The 18,683-nt window shown below is 39.1% G+C and overlaps 2 protein-coding genes and 1 non-coding gene across 3 annotated transcripts; all 3 read right to left on the bottom strand.

Moving 5' to 3' along the window:
- Window positions 1–212: 212 nt before the first annotated feature.
- LOC141689689 (uncharacterized) lies at window positions 213–3,409 on the bottom strand. Its single transcript, XM_074494048.1, has 2 exons — window positions 3,180–3,409; window positions 213–378 (listed from the first exon to the last, which is right to left on the bottom strand). Exons 1-2 carry the CDS (start codon window positions 3,407–3,409, stop codon window positions 213–215), a joined length of 396 nt encoding a protein of 131 aa, XP_074350149.1.
- A 969-nt stretch (window positions 3,410–4,378) lies between these two features.
- Window positions 4,379–6,337, bottom strand: LOC141689690 (uncharacterized). The gene is made up of 3 exons (XM_074494049.1): window positions 6,152–6,337; window positions 5,461–5,987; window positions 4,379–5,069 (listed from the first exon to the last, which is right to left on the bottom strand). The coding sequence occupies exons 1-3, from the start codon at window positions 6,335–6,337 to the stop codon at window positions 4,379–4,381; spliced, it is 1,404 nt and encodes a 467-aa protein (XP_074350150.1).
- A 2,098-nt stretch (window positions 6,338–8,435) lies between these two features.
- On the bottom strand, window positions 8,436–8,542 carry LOC141694355 (small nucleolar RNA R71). The gene has a single exon (XR_012563669.1). It is a non-coding gene; the product is annotated as a small nucleolar RNA R71 (small nucleolar RNA).
- Window positions 8,543–18,683: the final 10,141 nt, after the last annotated feature.

The raw sequence follows: 18,683 nt of genomic DNA on the forward strand, positions 1-18,683 counted from the left end.
TACTGCGCTCTGGTGTCAAAAAGTGCATCAGTCTCACGGCTACTATGCTCTGTGGGGAATTTATTCGAAAAATTGATCCTTCAACTAGTTCTAAGGTAAGTAGTACATGCACTACCCCCTAGGCTAGGAGGAATTTTATTGCTTCTAGTATATAATCTGGGCATAGCCCTAAGTATATAATAAAAAAATAGGCAAGGGGCCAAAGCCGCGCCTTACTGATAATACTTTCGGAGGTGTTCCGCGTTCCATGCTCGCGGAACCAACTTTCCTTCCAAATCCTCAATTTGATAAGTCCCTTTCCACAAGATTGCTTTTATCTTGTATGGTCCTTCCCAATTAGCTCCAAACACTCCATGCTGGGGATTCTTAGTGTAATATCTAGGATATATCATGTAATTATTTTGCTAATAAATAAATATTATGCATGTTCAGTATTTATTCTGTGAATTATTTGTTAAGTGATATATGTGCTTGGATGTTAAAAAATAATATTAATTGAGTATTTTAATTTTTATATGTCCAACATAAAATATAGATAATTGTCATATCTTCCTATTTATTTTTATGTCGATTTATGATTTTATAGGAAATTTACGGATTTTATGAATTCTTTTTCCGAGTATTTATAAACTATTTTATATAATCGGGAACCAACCGACGTCATCTATTTTTACATTTACGGATTTTCATATGTCATATGACTGATTTGGAGTTCAATAACATGTTCAAAATTGAGTTTAATCTTCGAATTTCAAAATTAGGGTTTATAACCCGTATGAATGTTCTTAATTGAAAATTAGAGCTTTTTGTTCTAGGGTTTATTAGTTGTTGAAATATAGTGGGTTGTGTTCCTTATGAAATTTGCAATCGATTGGTGTATAGCTCGTTAACAGAGGATTCATGGTTTGAATGGAGTTATATTTTTAAGTTTTCGTCGAGCTCGCCGGAAACCAGCGAGTTTCTTGATCATTTTCCGGTCAATTCTGAAATAGATTATGTGTTTTGATTACTGGAATAAGTTCCTGGTGGTTTGTGCTTTAATTCTGGAGAGTTTGGGGGCCTGAGGTGGCCGGGATCGTGTTCTCCGGCCACACTCCGGCGAAGTCGACGGGGGGCTGGCAAAATTGCAAACAGGCCCCTGTCGTTTTAAAAACGATACAGTTTGGTCCCCCAGGTTTCCAGAACTTGCAAATTTAGGATTCCTGTTTATAAATTATTTAAAAATCATATTTTCTATTTATTTTTAATTATAAAAATTTGTTTTTAATTTCTGAAAATTCCAAAAATTATTATTTTAATTCCAAAAATTATTTTTAATTCAAAAATAAATCTGAATTAATTAATTAATTAATTTTATTTAATAATTAATTGGTCAATTAATTCGAAAACTAATTGATTAATTGATTTACTTAATTATTAATTAATTTTAATTAATTATTTAATTAGATTTAATTATTTAAAAATGATTTAAAATTTCTGAAAAATAGTTTCGAGCTTTAAAATATTATTTTAAATTATTTTCAAGGATCGATAATTATTAGAAAATTATTTTGAAGCTAGATGTGGCCAACCGAACCCTGTTTATTGCTTTAAAATTGATCCAACGACCCCTTTTATTTCCGAAAAATGTTTTAAAAATTATATTAAATACCCGAAAGTTTGTTTATGACCCGAGACTTCTTTATAAATGATATATCATTGATTGTTTGTCGTGTTACATGTTATATGTGACTTGTTGTTTGACTATCGGTCTATATGTTCAGTGTTTACTTGTTTATAGCGTAACTTTCAATCCGTTAATCGGATTTGGGTCAAACGAAGGGTAGATAGAAGTGTATATCGAATAGAATCGTATGAGTTGAGTAATGATAGATGTTTATGATATGTGAGCAGAAGAGGAAAGGTGTAGGAAAGGGAAACAGATTGCTAAGGAGTAAGACGGTGGTAATTGGAAGTTAGTAAAGTATAGCAAGCTAGTACTAGGCAAGTGTTCTGAACTTTCTCGAGATATATTGTTGATGATTGATAATCCTGTTCTATATTGCAAGTGCTTTGAAGCACTGAACCTTAAACTTTGATTCCAGTTGTTGATCTATGAGCCGTAAACCATATTATTTCTGAACCATTGATTGTTGCATACCCGAATACGAACCACAGATATACGATACTACTCCACCAATACATACAAACTAAATGCCAAACACTGAATCAAATTGCTTATATATTCAAACCATTGTACCTTATGCTTTGAAAGACCAAATCCTTGTAACCTTGAAACGTTGATTCCTTTGTTATCTAATTCTTTCATTACCTAACAGACATTCTTTGAAAATGAACATATTGATCCTTTGTTAAGATAGCAACCATTTCATTATTGAATATCCAATGTTGCTTATGATTTTGTTTATTGCTTTACATTATTTATTATGTTATTATGTTAGAATTGGATTGTTTTATAAAATATGGACCGGATTCGAGGTCAGACCTGATTGGTGGTCAAGTTAGGCCAATGTGTGCCATGGATCCAGTAATTAGAGCAGAGCTGTGTACCTTGCTCGGGGTTAGTACGTGACTGATCAGCAGCCTAACCTTGGTTTTTAAAATAAAAATATAATATCCAATTCTAAAATAATAATCATTGTTCCCTTGATACTTTAATCCTTTTCACTTGATGATCATTATTCTCAGTCTTGTCATTGTGACTTGCTGAGCTAGTTAGCTCATTTGTGCGATATTTTTTATGTTCTTTTTCAATTAAGAAGGAACCAGTTGGTAGCGAGGATCCCCAGTCCAGTGCGAGAGCTAGGGGTCCAGGTTGATCGAGTTAAGCTAGCTGGCATCTTTTGAGATAGTTTAAGTTTGTAAAATTTTGTAATAATGTTTAATATTCAGTTCTGAATTTGAATAGTTAGGATTTGGACATTTGTAATATAAAGTGTGTGTGTGGCTTGTGTACATACTTTAACCTGTTGCGGTCCGGGGTAGTTGGTAAGTAGGGTCACTACATATTATTATTATCTTTACTATTGTTATAAGCAGGTTATAAATAAGGTGTGTGTGTGGACCCCAAACTTTTGACCCGGGTTTGGAGGGCGCCACACTTAGTATTTGGCATCACCTTCCTAAGCACCAAATCCCCTACCTTCAGCAACTGTCCCTTTACCTTCTTTTTGTAATACCTTGCAGCACGCTGTTGATATGCTGCAAGCCTCAGCTGAGAATTTTCCCTCATTTCATCCAAAAGATCCAAATGAAGCCTTTGATTAACCTCTACATCTTCCTCCGTGTAACGATCTCTACGAAGCGACCCTGAACCAACTTCCACAGGGACTATAGCTTCATAGCTGTAAGTCAGCATAAACGGAGTTTCTCCTGTAGTAGATCGTGGAGTAGTGTTGTAGGACCACATCACTTTTGGGAGTTCTTCAGGCCGATTTCCTTTGCGCTCTTCCAGTTTGGTCTTGAGGGTATGCTTTATTATTTTATTCACAGCCTCTGTCTACCCATTTCTTTGAGGATGATAGACCGCTGCAAACTCCTTCTTGATTTTCAGATCCTCGCATAACTGTCGCAACTCCTTGCTATCATACTGCTTTCTGTTGTCAGATACAAGTTTGTAAGGGATTCCAAATTTGCACACGATGGAGTTGAAGACAAAATCTCTGATTTTCTTTGCTGTGATAGTCGCCAATGGCATAGCTTCTGCCCACTTAGTAAAGTAATCAACCGCGACCACTGCATACTTGACATCCCCTTTAGCCTTGGGAAATTCTCCAATAAGATCTATTCCCCACATGGCAAATGGCCAGGGGCTCACCATAGGTGTTAGGAGCGTTGCTGGCATAGATGAATAGTTTATAAAGCGCTGGCAGCGATCGCATGCTCTGACAAAATTTACAGCATCTTCTTTCAATGTAGGCCAATAGTATCCTTGGCGTAAAACTTTCATCGCCAACGAGTTACCCCCCGAGTGATTACCACAAATTCCTTCATGCACCTCCCTTAGGATATAATTTCCTTCTTCTTCATCGACACATCTGAGCAGCGGTTGATTGAAGCCTCTCTTATACAGAACTTTATCGTACACCACATACCTTGCAGCCTGGTAGCGGAGTCGACGAGCCTTGAACTTATCCTCGGGGAGTGCTTCCTTGTGAATGTAGGCAAGAATGGGCGTCATCCATGTTTCCTTGGAAGCCTCATCTACTTGCATTGCCTCTACCTCCGGGATACTAGGAATTTCTTGGATTTCTAAGGGTATAGATCCCAACAACACAGCCTCCTACTGGGATCCCATTTTCTCCAGGGCATCCGTGTTAGTATTCTTCTTCCGCGGTACGCATTCCAGCCTAACCTCTTTGAACCTTCCAATCAGGCACTACGTGCATCTTAAGTATGATTTCGTCTGCGGTCCTCGAGCTTGAAACCCCCCATTCACCTGATTCACCACCAACTCCGAGTCGCTTTTTGCAATTAAGTTCCGTACCCCCATTTCCAAAGCAATCTTCAGGCCATTGATCAATGCCTCATATTCCGCATTATTATTCGTTGCATAAAATTTGAAGTGAATTACACTCATCAGGTGATGGCCTTTCGGAGACACGAGTACTATGCCCGCACCCGCTCCTCCATTATTAACCGCCTCATCTACATGCAAGATCCACAAGGGATGTGGGAACTCCTCTAAAACTTCTTCAGTACTAGGGGGATATAGCACTACCAAAGCCCTATCATCAACCGCAGAATCAAATTTCAACAGGAAATCGGCGAAGGCTTGTCCTTTAATTGCTGTACGGGGCATGTAATCCAAGTCAAACTGACCCAACTCCACAGCACATTTCAAAATTCTCCCCGATGATTCTGGCTTGTGAAGGACTTGACGCAGCGGATATGCTGTACGGACTTCAATTCTATGGGCCTGGAAGTATGGCCGTAACTTCCTGGACGTAAGGATCAAGGCGTAAACCAGTTTATCCATGCTTGTGTAGCGAGTTTCAGCATCATGCAATCTCTTACTCACGTAATACACTAGTGACTGTTGCCCCTCCTCTTCTCTTACCAGCACAGCGCTGATTGAATACTAAGAAACTGCAAGGTATATTATTAGGGATTCTCCATCTAATGGTTTTGATAACATGAGAGGGTTTCCCAGTTGTTCCTTGATCCTCCTAAAAGCCTCCTCACATTCGGGTGTCCATACGAAGTCTTTCCCTGCCAACTTAATTGCCTTAAAGAATTTTTTTGCATATGTCGGATGATTTAGAAATAAATCGATTTAGTGCGGCGATCCTCCCAGTTAAAATTTGAACTTATTTCATATTGGTGGGTGATTTCATATCCAACAGTGCCTTGATCTTTGCGGGGTTGGCTTCAATTCCCCTATGGTTGACAATGAACCCAAGAAACTTGCCCGACTCTATGCCGAATACACACTTTTATGGATTCAACTTCATAAAAAACCTCTTTATAATGTTAAAAATTTCCATCAAGTGCTCGATATGGTCATTCGCATCCTTGGATTTTACCAACATATCGTCCACATACACCTCCATGGTTCTCCCAATCTGGTTTTTGAACATCATGTTCACCAACCGCTGATAGGTCGCGCCAGTGTTGATCAATCCAAATGGCATCCCTATGTAACAGTATAACCCTCTATCAGTGATGAAGGATGTATGCTCCTGATCGGGGCCGTACATAGGGATTTGATTGTAACCAGAGTATGCATCCATAAAACTTAGCAAGGCATGACCTGCCGTTGCGTCAACCAACTGATCAATTCGTGGGAGCGGAAAGCTATCCTTCGGGCAAGCCTTATTGAGATCTGTGAAATATATACACGTCATCCACTTCCCGTTTGGCTTTTTCACAAGCACTGGATTTGCGAGCCACTCGGGGTAGAAGGATTCTTTGATCAACCTCACTTCCAACAGTCGGTCTTCCTCTTCTTTTAATGTTATCGCCCTTTCCACGCTCACCGGGTGACGCTTTTGTCATATGCGCATGTAATTACGGAAGATGTTCAACCGATGACACATTACCCTGGGTCGATTCCCACCATGTCTGAATGACTCCATGCGAAGACATCGAGATTTGTAATCAAAAAACGGGTAAATCTTTCCCTCATTTCATCACTTAGTTGAGATCCTACCTTCAAAACCTTGTTTGGGTCATCCTTATCGACCGGAACGGATATTGTGTCTTTGACAGGCCCCGTTTCCTCGGCAGACATAGGGATCCTGGGATCCAGATCAAAATCAAAGCCTCGGGGGTCCTCGACCTCCATTCTTACATCCAAGAGCGCATCCCCATGTGCGAGAGCATTGATAAGTGGCATTTTATACCACTTGGAACGTCTTATAATGGCTTGAATTGGTGTCTTGAAATCAAGTATTTTGTGTATTTGATGCGTTTTTCTAGTGTTTGTGCATTTTAGGGTATTAATTGCATTTCTGGAGAAATTTCATCAATAATAAGCCTTGGCATGTGTTTGGCATTGCAAGCGGGAAGATAAGAGCAGATTGCAGCGAAGAAACGGGAGAAAAACATAGCAGTTTCCAGTAGGATTTTGAACGCCCGCACAGCTCTGCTGAGCGACCGCTCAGGAAGCTGAGCGCCCGCTCAGGAATGCTGAGCGGCCGCTCAGGGACGGAAAAGTAGAATTATTATTTTGGACTCCTAGTTCTATTTAACTTCCAACTTCTGAGTTAGCTGGGTTTTATGGGACTCCTATATAAGTAGTTTTCAGAGACGTTTCACAAAGGTTGGATCGTAGTATTAATCAAGGAGTGAGGAGATAAGGGAGAAGACCGTTTTAGCACACCGCAACGAAGAGGAAGCATATTTTCTTATGATTCTTTATTTCGGTTTAACGTTGGATGCTAGTTTTCTTTACTTTGAACCTATTTACTCTTGTGACGTACTCTGGTTTAATATAAGTAGTTTTAGTTATTATTCTCGTGTGTTATTATCAAGTTTTCATATGAACCCATGATGACGATGAGTGCTATCATGGGCTAATCGTTATCATGGGGTCATAACGGATTTACTATGGAATTCTTTAGTTAGTTGTTTAATACCTTAGTGTGTGATGATTGTATGATATCTAGTATTGGTTGTGCGTATTCGTCTTATGTGCGTCGCGAACATATAAGATAGGGTGTTGATCTCTTGTGAAGCTACGGTGGACCTTGAGATTTAGAACTTGCCATGCTAGGATAGGTTCATGTACGAGTATGCATGATTAGTGGGTAACTCTAACCATTTTATTTGTCCTATGTAATCAAAAGGAATAACTTGTGCTTAAATCGTTATGTTGTCAGTTTCTATAGACATATAGGGACTCAACATAATTGATGCCTATTCAACTTCTATCTTAATTGTGGATGTTTGGTAGAATGGTATTAGTACAATGAAAGTTGGCTTTTATTAGTTTCGTGTTGTTCGATTAATATCATCACTGTTGCATGCTAAGGGTAATAATAATGATTATTGAAGGAAGTAGTAATGAAGTTGTGATCTCATGAGTGTTTTAATATTGTTAATTTAAGTATTAATTAAGTGCTTAATTCTCGTAGTTAATTATAGTTAATAATTAGTTAATCAAATCTAAGTGTTATTGTTTTAACATTGAGAAGTAATCATACATTGGTGAGTGAGTGTAATTGAACATAATTAGTCTGAGTCTCTGTGGGAATGAACTAGAAAGTATTCTATATTACTTGCGAACACGTATACTTGCGTGCGTTATTAGCGCGTGTTTTCGCCCTAACAAGTTTTTGACGCCGTTGCCGGGGACTCGGCGTATTTGTTTAGTTTATGTACTTACCATCAGTGGTCATTAGGACTCAGTGATTAAGACGTGTTACTTATTGTTTCCGGTTGTGCTTCAGGTACTTTAGCGAGCGTTTATGCAAACACATTCTCGTACTCACAAGAGGACTTTAGATACGGCTGAGGAGACAGACGAAGTTCTTGATATTTCGAAGAAGATAGATTTTGAAGATTCGGATTCCGGAAGTGAGTAGAAAGCGCCAGTAATCATGGGGGATCGTATAGTTTCGGCAGATCCAGCTCTTATGGACTTTTCTCGGCCTAAAATTGATGATATTTAGTCCAGCATCATGCACCCAGCTATTGAGGCCAATAACTTTGAAATCAAGCCGGGCACTATTCAGATGGTGCAGAATTCTGTTTCTTTTGGAGGTGCTACGACTGAAGACCCCTGCATGCACATAAGGAATTTTGTCGAGATCTGTAGTACTTTCAAATATAATGGTGTGACTGATGAGGCTATCAAGCTGAGGTTTTTCCCATTCTCACTGAGGGATAAAGCTAAGGACTGGTTATATTTTGAACCAGCTGGGTCTATCACTACTTGGCAAGATCTTGTGCAAAAGTTTCTGGTGAAGTTTTATCCAATGGCGAAGACTGCGGCTATGAGGAGTGCTCTTACTCAGTTTGCGCAGCAACCTACAGAATCTATGTACGAAGCTTGGGAGCGCTATAAGGAGATGTTGAGAAAGTGTCCACATCATGGTATGCCTGATTGGATGGTGATCACTGGCTTCTATAATGGGTTGGGGGCCTAATCTCGGCCTATGCTCGATGCAGCAGCTGGAGGCGCCTTGTGGGCCAAAAGCTATACTGAGGCTTATAATCTTATTGAGACTATGGCTGCAAATGAGCATCAAAACCTGACTCAAAGGATGATCCTTGGGAAGGTAGCAGGTATTTTGGAAGTTGACGCAGCTACAGCTATTGTAGCGCAGCTCTAAGCGCTGTCTATGAAGGTCGATTCTCTAGCCACCTATGGAGTCAATCAGATAGCTATGGTCTGTGAGCTTTGTGCAGGTTTTCATGCTATGGATCCGTGTTCTCTTGTTAATGAATCTGTTCAGTATGTGAATAGTTATCAGCGACCGCAGTAGCCTGTACCAGCTACTTATCATCCTAACAACAGAAATCATCCAAATTTCAGCTGGAGTAATAATCAGAATGCTATTCAGCAACCATATCAGCAAGGCATAAGTAAACAATTCAGTCCACCTGGATTACAGCAACCACAGCATTATGCTCAAAGGCAATCATATCCTCAACAAGGAGGTGCAGCTCCACCCTCTAGTGCTGATTTTGAGGAACTTAAGCTGTTGTGCAAAAGTCAGGCGGTCTCTATCAAGACCTTGGAAAATCAAATCGGTCAAATAGCCAATGTAGTGCTCAATCATCAACCTGGCACACTTCCCAGTAATACTGAAGTGCCAGGCAGGAAGGAAGCTAAAGAGCAAGTCAAGGCTATTACCATAAGGTCTGGAAAAGTTGCTGATGCTGAAAAAGCAAAAGAAGGAGAAGCTGAAGTTGGTGATGAAGAAGCTAAGTAAAAGGAAAAAGTGGCGGAACCAAGGAAGACTACTGTTGAACACACTCTGCCTGAGGGTAATACAGGGGAGAAACAGCTCTAACCTCCCCCATATTTCCCTAAGATATTGCAACAACAAAAGCTGGATAAGCAGTTCGGTAAGTTTCTGGAGGTGTTCAAGAAACTTCACATTAATATACCTTTCGCTGAGGCTCTGGAGCAAATGCCTAGTTATGTGAAATTTATGAAGAGTATTCTTTCAAGGAAGGTGAAACTGGATGACCTTGAGACCGTTGCTTTAACGGAAGAAAGCAGTGTTGTGCTGCAACAAAAGTTACCTCCAAAGCTTAAAGATCCAGGTAGCTTCACCATTCCTTGCACCATTGGCAAGTTGTCTTTTGACAAGTGCCTGTGTGATTTGGGAGCAAGCATCAATCTGATGCCGTTGTCGATCTTCAAAAAGTTGAACTTGCCTGATCCAAAGCCCACCTACATATCTCTATAATTGGCTGGTCATTCTATTACATACCCACGAGGCATAGTGGAGGATGTGCTAGTAAAGGTGGATAAGCTCTTCTTTCCTGCAGACTTTGTTATTCTGGATTTCAAGGAAGATAAGAAGATTCCCATAATCTTGGCGAGACCTTTCTTGGCTACAGGCCGTACCTTGATAGATGTGCAGAAAGGTGAACTTACTATGAGGGTGCAGGATCAGGATGTGACATTCAATGTATTCAAAGCGATGAAATTCCCTACAGAAGATGAGGAGTGCTTAAAAGTGGATTTGATTGATTCTGCGGTTACTTCAGAACTTGATCATATGCTAATGTCTGATGCATTAGAGAAAGCCTTAGTGGGGGATTTTGACAGTGATGATGAGGATGGCAATGAGCAACTACAATATCTAAATGCTTCTCCTTGGAGGCGAAAGTTAGACATGCCATTTGAATCTCTTGGCACTTCTGACCTCAAAAATGCTGAAGGAAAGCTCAAACCATCTATTAAGGAAGTACCTACCTTGGAGCTTAAACCATTGCCTGAACACTTGAGATATGCTTTTTTAGGTGATGCATCTACTTTACCTGTTATTATTGCATCTGACCTTTCAGGTATTGAGGAGGACAAGCTCTTGAGGATCTTGAGAGAATTCAAATCGGCTATCGGATGGACTATAGCAGACATCAAGGGGATCAGCCCTTCATACTGCATGCATAAGATTCTGCTAGAGGAGGGTAGTAAGCCGACTGTTGAGCAACAGCGTAGACTTAATCCTATCATGAAAGAAGTGGTGAAGAAAGAAATTCTGAAGTGGCTGGATGCGGGAATCATTTATCCTATTTCTGATAGTTCTTGGGTGAGCCTCATGCAATGTGTACCTAAGAAAGGAGGTATTACTATGGTAGCAAATGAGAAGAATGAGCTCATCCCCACTCGAACAGTTACATGATGGAGGGTATGCATGGACTATAGAAAGTTGAACAAGGCCGCAAGGAAGGATCACTTCCCTCTTCCATTTATTGATCAGATGCTTGACAGGCTGGCCGGTCACGAGTATTATTGTCTTCTGGATGGTTATTCGGGGTATAATCAGATATGTATTGCACCAGAGGATCAAGAAAAGACTACCTTCACTTGTCCATTTGGCACATTTGCTTTTCGCAGAGTTTCGTTTGGCTTATGTGGCGCACAGGCCACTTTTCAGAGATGTATGATGGCTATATTCTCTGATATGATTGGAAATAATGTCAAGGTGTTCATGGACGACTTCTCCATCTTTGGACATTCGTATGATGAATGTTTGAATAATCTTCGTGCAGTACTCAAAAGGTGTGTGGAAACTAATTTGGTACTCAATTGGAAAAAATGTCACTTTATGGTGTGTGAAGGCATTATTCTTGGGCATAAGGTCTCTAGCAAGGGTCTTGAGGTGGACAAAGCCAAGGTGGGAGTCATTGAAAATCTTCCACCACCTATTTATGTGAAAGGAATCCGTAGTTTTCTTGGTCATGCGGGTTTTTATCGGCGTTTCATCAAGGACTTTTCGAAGATATCTAAGCCGTTGTGCAACTTGCTTGAGAAGGATGTGCCTTTCAAATTTGATGATGAATGATTGACGGCATTCGAGACTATCAAGAAGAGTTTGATAACTGCACCAGTTATTACAGCACCTGACTGGACAGAGCCTTTTTAGATGATGTGTGATGCGAGTGATTATGCGGTGGGCGCAGTTCTTGGGCAGCGCAAGAATAATCTCTTTCATATGGTCTACTATGCTAGCAAGACCTTAAATGGAGCTCAAATGAACTACACCACTACTGAGAAGGAGCTCTTGGCTATAGTCTTTGGTTTCGAAAAATTTCAATCTTATCTACTTGGGACAAAGGTGACAATGTTCACTGATCATGCGGCCATTCGCTATTTGGTTTCCAAGAAGGATTCGAAGCCTAGACGCATTCGTTGGGTGCTCTTACTACATGAATTTGAGTTAGAGATCAAGGATCGAAAAGGTACTGAGAATCAAGTAGCTGGCCATCTTTCTAGATTGGAGAATCCCGAGTCTACTTCACATGATAAAACATTGATCAACGAATCTTTTCCGGATGAGCAGTTGTTCGCAGTTCAGGAGGAAGAGCCATGGTTCGCAGATATTGTGAATTATCTTGTCAGCAATATAATGCCTCCTAATTTGAATACATCTCAAAAGAAGAAGTTTCTGCATGAGGTGAAGTGGTATATGTGGGATGAACCGTATTTTTTTAGATAGGGAGCTGACCAGATCATCAGGAGATGTATCCCATTCTGTGAGACGGAGGGGATATTACGATACTGCCACTCCACAGTTTATGGTGGACATTATGGTGGTGAGAAGACGGCAACTTGTATTCTGCAAGCAGGTTTTTTCTGGCCTACGTTGTTTAAGGATGCTCATCAGTTCGTTTTAAGGTGTGATCGTTGCCAAAGAGTAGGAAATCTTACGAGAAAGGATGAGATGCCATTAAATGTGATGCTTGAAGTCGAGGTCTTTGATGTTTGGGTGTAATTACCCCAATTTTTGGAATTTTTTTGAAACCCTTATGAATAGTGATTTTGCTGAATAAGAAAAACTTTTCGTGCCACACTATGTAGGGGTTCTTTTATTGTTATTCTGAGATATTATTAGTACTCTATGTGGTATATAAGTGTATGGAAAGATCGTCAGAATCCAAATCTGAACACTTTGATTTTTCCCGGAAATCTACCAGATACAGAAAGAATTGAGTATAAGGTAAAAGAATAAAAAGGATTTAAATTCAAGGATTATAAGAGAGGATCATAAAAGGAATATAATGTATTGAGAAAGGTTAAGGGAACCAAAGTAATAAGATCCCGGGTATGATCCCTCAAACGATAAACGAAAATGAAAGTTAAGCGAACCGTATAACAGATCAGCAGTCATTATCCAAGTAATTAGAAGCTAATCAAAGAGGTTAGTGGGGATGATGTCATCAAACCAATAAGAAGAGGACAAATGTGGGAGGGTGACATCACATGATGACATAAGCATGACCAAAGCAAAGTGTGTCGTTGGTTGATTTAGAACCACACAAAAGTTACCGTGGTTAAAAGTAATAAAACAAATCAAAAGCAACCAACCAAGCCAAAACAATTCATTTTCACCAAAACACAAAAGCTCTTCCCTTTTCTTCATCAAGCTCTCGGCTTTCCTTCATTTTCAAGGAGAAAAAAATCAAAATCCTAGTTCCAAGCGTTGTTAATTAGCAAGGTAATTATCTAAGACTCATTATACATAGATATAGCTATCCCATAAGTTTGAGCTTCTAATTCACTCTCAATCTCTTCCTAAAAATCATGGAAGAAGATGGTGAATAGTGTTTTTGAAGAACTAAAATTTTTGTTCTTGAGTTTTTGTTTAGATTAAGCTTCGATAAGGACTTTTAAGGGTGATTCCAAGCTAATTAATTGATTCTCCACTCTCCAAGGAAGGTATAACCCCTCCAAACCCTAACTTTACTTGAGTATTAGGTTTAATTTTGTTGTTATAATTCATGAGAGGCTTGATTGTTGTGTATGTAGAGGTTAATTGGTTTTGTGAAGTTTTTGGAGTTATAATTCTTGGATTGTTGATTAATGAACTTAAGTATAGTTTAAATTCATGTTTTAGAATAGTATAAATTGATAATGTTGAGTTGTTGGGGCTGTTATGGTGAATTATGGATGGAGTTTTGATTGGGATGTTGATTGTGGGTTGATTGTGGGTTGATTTGGAGTGGTATAAATTTGGGTAATCGCGTAAACATAGAGACTGTTTTTGTTCTTAACATCAGGACCCGAGAACTCACTGTTAGGTTTTTACCATTGCCATGATTAGATAGTTCATGTTACGAGCTTCGTTTTGATATGTGGTTCGTTTGAATCCGAAGTACGGTTTAGGAGAAACGACCGTTTTAAGTAACGACATTTCGCGACCGAACCATTACCCCTCGTCTTACTTTGAAACCTTGGTTAAGGACCTTAAATGACTAATTGGGGTATGAAACATTTATATAAAGTGGATTAGGCAGTTGGTAAGGTACTCGCGAAAGAATCGCCTTAAAACCCTTAATGGTTAATTTATTAAAAATGATGGAGCCGAGGGTACTCGAGCGACTTAAGTGAATCGTTATGCGCGAAAGCGAACGTTAGGACTCTAAATGATTAAAGTCTAGTTTCTTAAGCGACCGGGGTTTAATTCCGACTTATGTTGTTTTTCATATGTTATCGGACCCACTCTAAGCTTAAGTCTAACTGTTATACTGTTGTTGTGATGTATACATATGTATATGCATTATCTTGTGATAGATGCATGATGGTTAATTAGCAAATTCTTGCGATATATTGTAGCATGTGATATGGTATATATGCATGCATGTTTCGTAATCTTGATACATATATCTGTTAATTCAGTTGATAATACTTATGCTAGAGATAAGCGGTATTTGCATATACCCTTAGTATAGGGGACCCAAAGGTGAACATTTTTCTAAAACCGGGAGTCGATGCTCCCGAATATAATATATATATTTATATATATATATGAATAGTTTTAAAACTATGAATCAAATAAGGTTTATTCGATAACTTTATTTTATTAATGAATATTATTTTGAATATTCATTCGAGGGCTTATGACCCCGTTTATTTTATTATTGAATATTATTTTAAATATTCATTCGAGGACTTATGACTCCGCTTAATTTATTAATGAATATTATTATTTGAATATTCATTCGAGGACTTATGACTCCGATTATTTACTAATTATTATTCTTAATTTTATTAAAGAATAATGTGTCGATAATCAAACTCACTTTTGATTATTCAAATAAAGATAGTACTTTCGTATAAGTATATCTTTGGTTATTTAATATACATTGCAAGTATAAGTTTTAAAACTTCTACTTCAATTATTTTTATAAAGATTACTCTTTATGAGAATATTATTTAAATAATAATATTCGGATATTTTCTAATGAATTGGGACTGATTTATTTCATTAAATCAGCATTACTCCAAACATTCTTAAAAATGTTTGCGAGTCTTCAAAATGATTTTAAAAGTTAGAGCGGATCCCAAAACTCATTTTTTTTATATTTAAGATCTTCCTTTCAAAGGGGATTTAAATATTCGCTCAAAACCCGAGGGATCCGGCTCTGTGGTGTGTTTTATATTCGCAACAAGGTTGCCATTTTGATAAAAGAGTTTTTGATTACTTACCCAATACTCGGGAAGTAAAATTCTTGGAACAAGTTAATCCATTAACAGGCATCGCCTGGGAAATATCGGTGAGTTTTCCTTTCCAACTAGACACGACTTCTTGGTGGAGCCGTATCAACAAGTTTCTACTTGGGGAAAGTGGGGACGAGCTTTACGTTTCAGAGTCATGGATTTCATCTGAACTAGGAGTGGCGTAAGTGGTTGAGTGGCGCCGGCCCAGCCTTATTATATTGGCCCAAATGGCCTGGAAGTTCTGCAAGACGGTACATTCCTTAGGAGTCCAGTGTTCGGTTGACAAGTAAATCCGACAGGTTCTCCTCTACATTTAAAAAATGGTGGGGTTGCACTACAACGATTGATCATCGTAAGTGGTCTTCCTGGCACGGAAAACTCCCGTAATGAGTTCATCATCCAATTGGATATTTCTGCAACACTACCCAGAGCACTTCGATAGAAAGGCTACGGTTGGGCGATTGTTGAGTGTTGGCAGAGTCAAGTTTTCAAAATAATGTTTACATCAAATGAAGTATCTCGTAACTTCATTTTATTTTGATGATATTTTAAAGATTGATTCTATACAAGTTTTGTCTTGTAGCTTAATTTATGCGATGAACTATTTATACATTGAACGGTGGTAGTTCAAGTAGTATTCGGAAAAGATATAAGTATATTGGAGTATCTTGTAACTTCTTCTTTTAAACTTATATCTAGTTAATGATTGTCTTATGAATGACAAAGGTTTCAGAAAAATGTTGAGACAAGGTTATATATAAGAGATCACCTTGCAACGATATTTTTATACAGTTATAAACTGGAACTTTGTGGATGTTATACATGTAAGAGGATTTCAAAGATTGTGAAAAGTATATATGTATATACACATACTGAATATTTTGCGACTTGGTCGCGTTAAGATATCAGCTTGGTTCATTTCTTTTGACCAAGACTTTCATGAGTACTATGAGAATGCTCATATATTGTTAATCATTATATATATTATTTTGGTGGGCTTGTTGCTCACCCTTGCTTTCTTCTTTCATCACACAACAACAGATAGAAAAGATGAATAGGACCAAGCTCCCAATTCGCGAGCGGATAGGAAATGTTCTGCAGTTTCCTATAGGCGTTGATGTCACTGTAGTTGAGGTAGGAACTACCAATAGGCTAGGCTTTCAACTTTTGATGTACCAGACTTATGTGTCTTTATCAATTGTAATAATGGCAAAGAAATGTAAATTTATTTAGAAACGCTTTTAAGGTGTAATGGCATATAATTTTGGAATAAAATGACTCGTGTTATTTTTGGATATTCATCTCTGAGACTATAACTTTTGGTGTGTGTGTTTAGTGTGGGGTCACAGTACAGAGTAGTTGATTGTTTATTAAGATTGGGTGTTATTAAGGGAAATGGAACTCGTGACAACCCGGATCCCCGACCCCGGATTTGGGAATGTTACATTGGGGAATCGATTTCATGGGGCCATTTGTCTCGTCCTGCAATAATCAGTACATCTTGCTGGCAGTCGATTATGTCTCAAAATGGGTAGAAGTCAAAGCTCAGCCGACGAATGATGCAAAGGTAGTGTTGAATTTTCTTTATAAGCAAATTTTACAAGGTTTGGAACGCCACGAGTAATCATAAGTGATGAAGGGTCACATTTCTGTAACCGTAAGTTCACTTCTATGATACAGCGCTACAATGTGAATCATCGTGTTGCTACTGCCTATCATCCGCAAACGAATGGTCAAGCGAAAGTGTCTAATAGAGAGATCAAGCGCATTTTAGAGAAGGTTGTTTGTCCGTCAAGGAAGGATTGGTCTTTAAAGCTCGATGAAGCTATTTGGGCTTACAGAACAGCATATAAGACTCCACTTGGGATGTCCCCTTTTCAACTTGTGTATGGTAAGGGATGTCATTTACCTGCGGAGCTTGAGCATAAGGCCTATTGGGCATTGAAGAAGTTGAACCTGGATCTAGATGCGGCTGAAAAGAAGCGAATGCTTCAGCTAAATGAACTTGATGAATTTCGACTCCAAGTGTACGAGAACAACAAAATGTACAAGGAAAAACTGAAAAGGTGGAGCAAGTTCTTTTATTCAACTCTCGTCTCCGACTTTTTCCTGGAAAGTTGAAATCAAGGTGGTCTGGACCTTTTATTGTCAAAACTGTGTTTCCACATGGAGCGGTGGAGATTTTTGAGAATGATCCGGACCAAGCATTCAAGTTTAAAGGTCAGCGTTTGAAGCATTACTATGGGGACATGGCAAACCGAGAAGTGGTTAGTGCCATTTTATTGTCAACTTGATTAAGGTACATTACGTCAAGCTAATGACGAAAAAGAAACGCTTCTTGGGAGGCAACCCATGATTTGTTGTTACAGGAACCCTTAGAAGTTAGTAACCTATCCAAAACCACAAAAAAATCAAAAAAACAGGGCAAGGAAACTTTTTTTCCAGTAGACCCCTGAGCGCTCGCTCAGCTTTGCTAAGAGACCGCTCAGGGCCCGACTGGGAGAAATTATTATTTTTATGTCTTATAAAAATCAAAAAAAAATCTGAAAAATAAAAAATCAAAACACAGCCCCATTACCCACGACCTATTTCCCCATTATCCCATGTTTTTAACACTCAAACCCACTCCTAATCAAATTTTACCCTAATCTCTATTCTCTATATACATACAACTATTCCATATACTCTCCATACACTTTCAAACCTTAAACTCTCTCCCATATTCAAAAACACAAATCTTAAACACTTTTTCTCAGTTTCGATGGCACCCAAGAGATCCAGGACTATTGATAGCAGCAGCACTGTCCCTGCTGCTAATTCTTCGAGGGGTACTGCTGCGAGGCCTCGTTTGTTTGATAGGGCTGCTGAGGAGGAGTATACTAGGCTTCTGGGAAAGCCGATTTTGAAGGAGAGGGGATTCTTACCATCGGGGAGGGATGGGGAGTTGCCAATGATTGCTGAGAAGGGTTGGATTGCTTTCTGTGAGTCTCCTGAAGCAGTTCCGATGAGCGGTATTCGCGAGTTCTATGCGAATGTGAAGGCTGAAAAGAATGGTTATTCTGTTGTGTGGGGGATGACGGTGGATTATCACCCTGCGGCGATTCGCCGTGTGATTGGGAAGCGACAGAGAAAGCCCACGGAGGAGAATTGGAATGAGAAGACTGCTGAGGATTTTGACTTGGATTTGATTTGTGCTACTCTCTGTAGGTCGGGCACAGTTTGGACCTTTAAGACTGGGACTAACGAGTATCGCCATTTTCCGGCGATTGCGATGAATAGGTATGCCCGTGCATGGAATGCTTTTATTTGCGCTAATATTCTGCCTACTTCACATGCACATGAAGTCACAGTTGAGTGTGCACAGTTTTTATGGGGTATTTTGAATGAAGAGTACTATGTTGACCTTGGTGAGTTCATCTACCAAGGAATTCTGAAGTTTTTGAGGGGAGCTAAGCACATGAACATTCCTTATGCATCCACGGTTATAAAGCTTTGCCGAGCAGTGGGAGTACAGTGGCCGTCTCACGAGCAGTTGCAGCAATCGGCCGTTCCTATTGAC

This window comes from Apium graveolens, chromosome 10, assembly GCF_009905375.1.
Source record: "Apium graveolens cultivar Ventura chromosome 10, ASM990537v1, whole genome shotgun sequence".
NCBI classification, from domain to species: Eukaryota; Viridiplantae; Streptophyta; class Magnoliopsida; order Apiales; family Apiaceae; genus Apium; species Apium graveolens.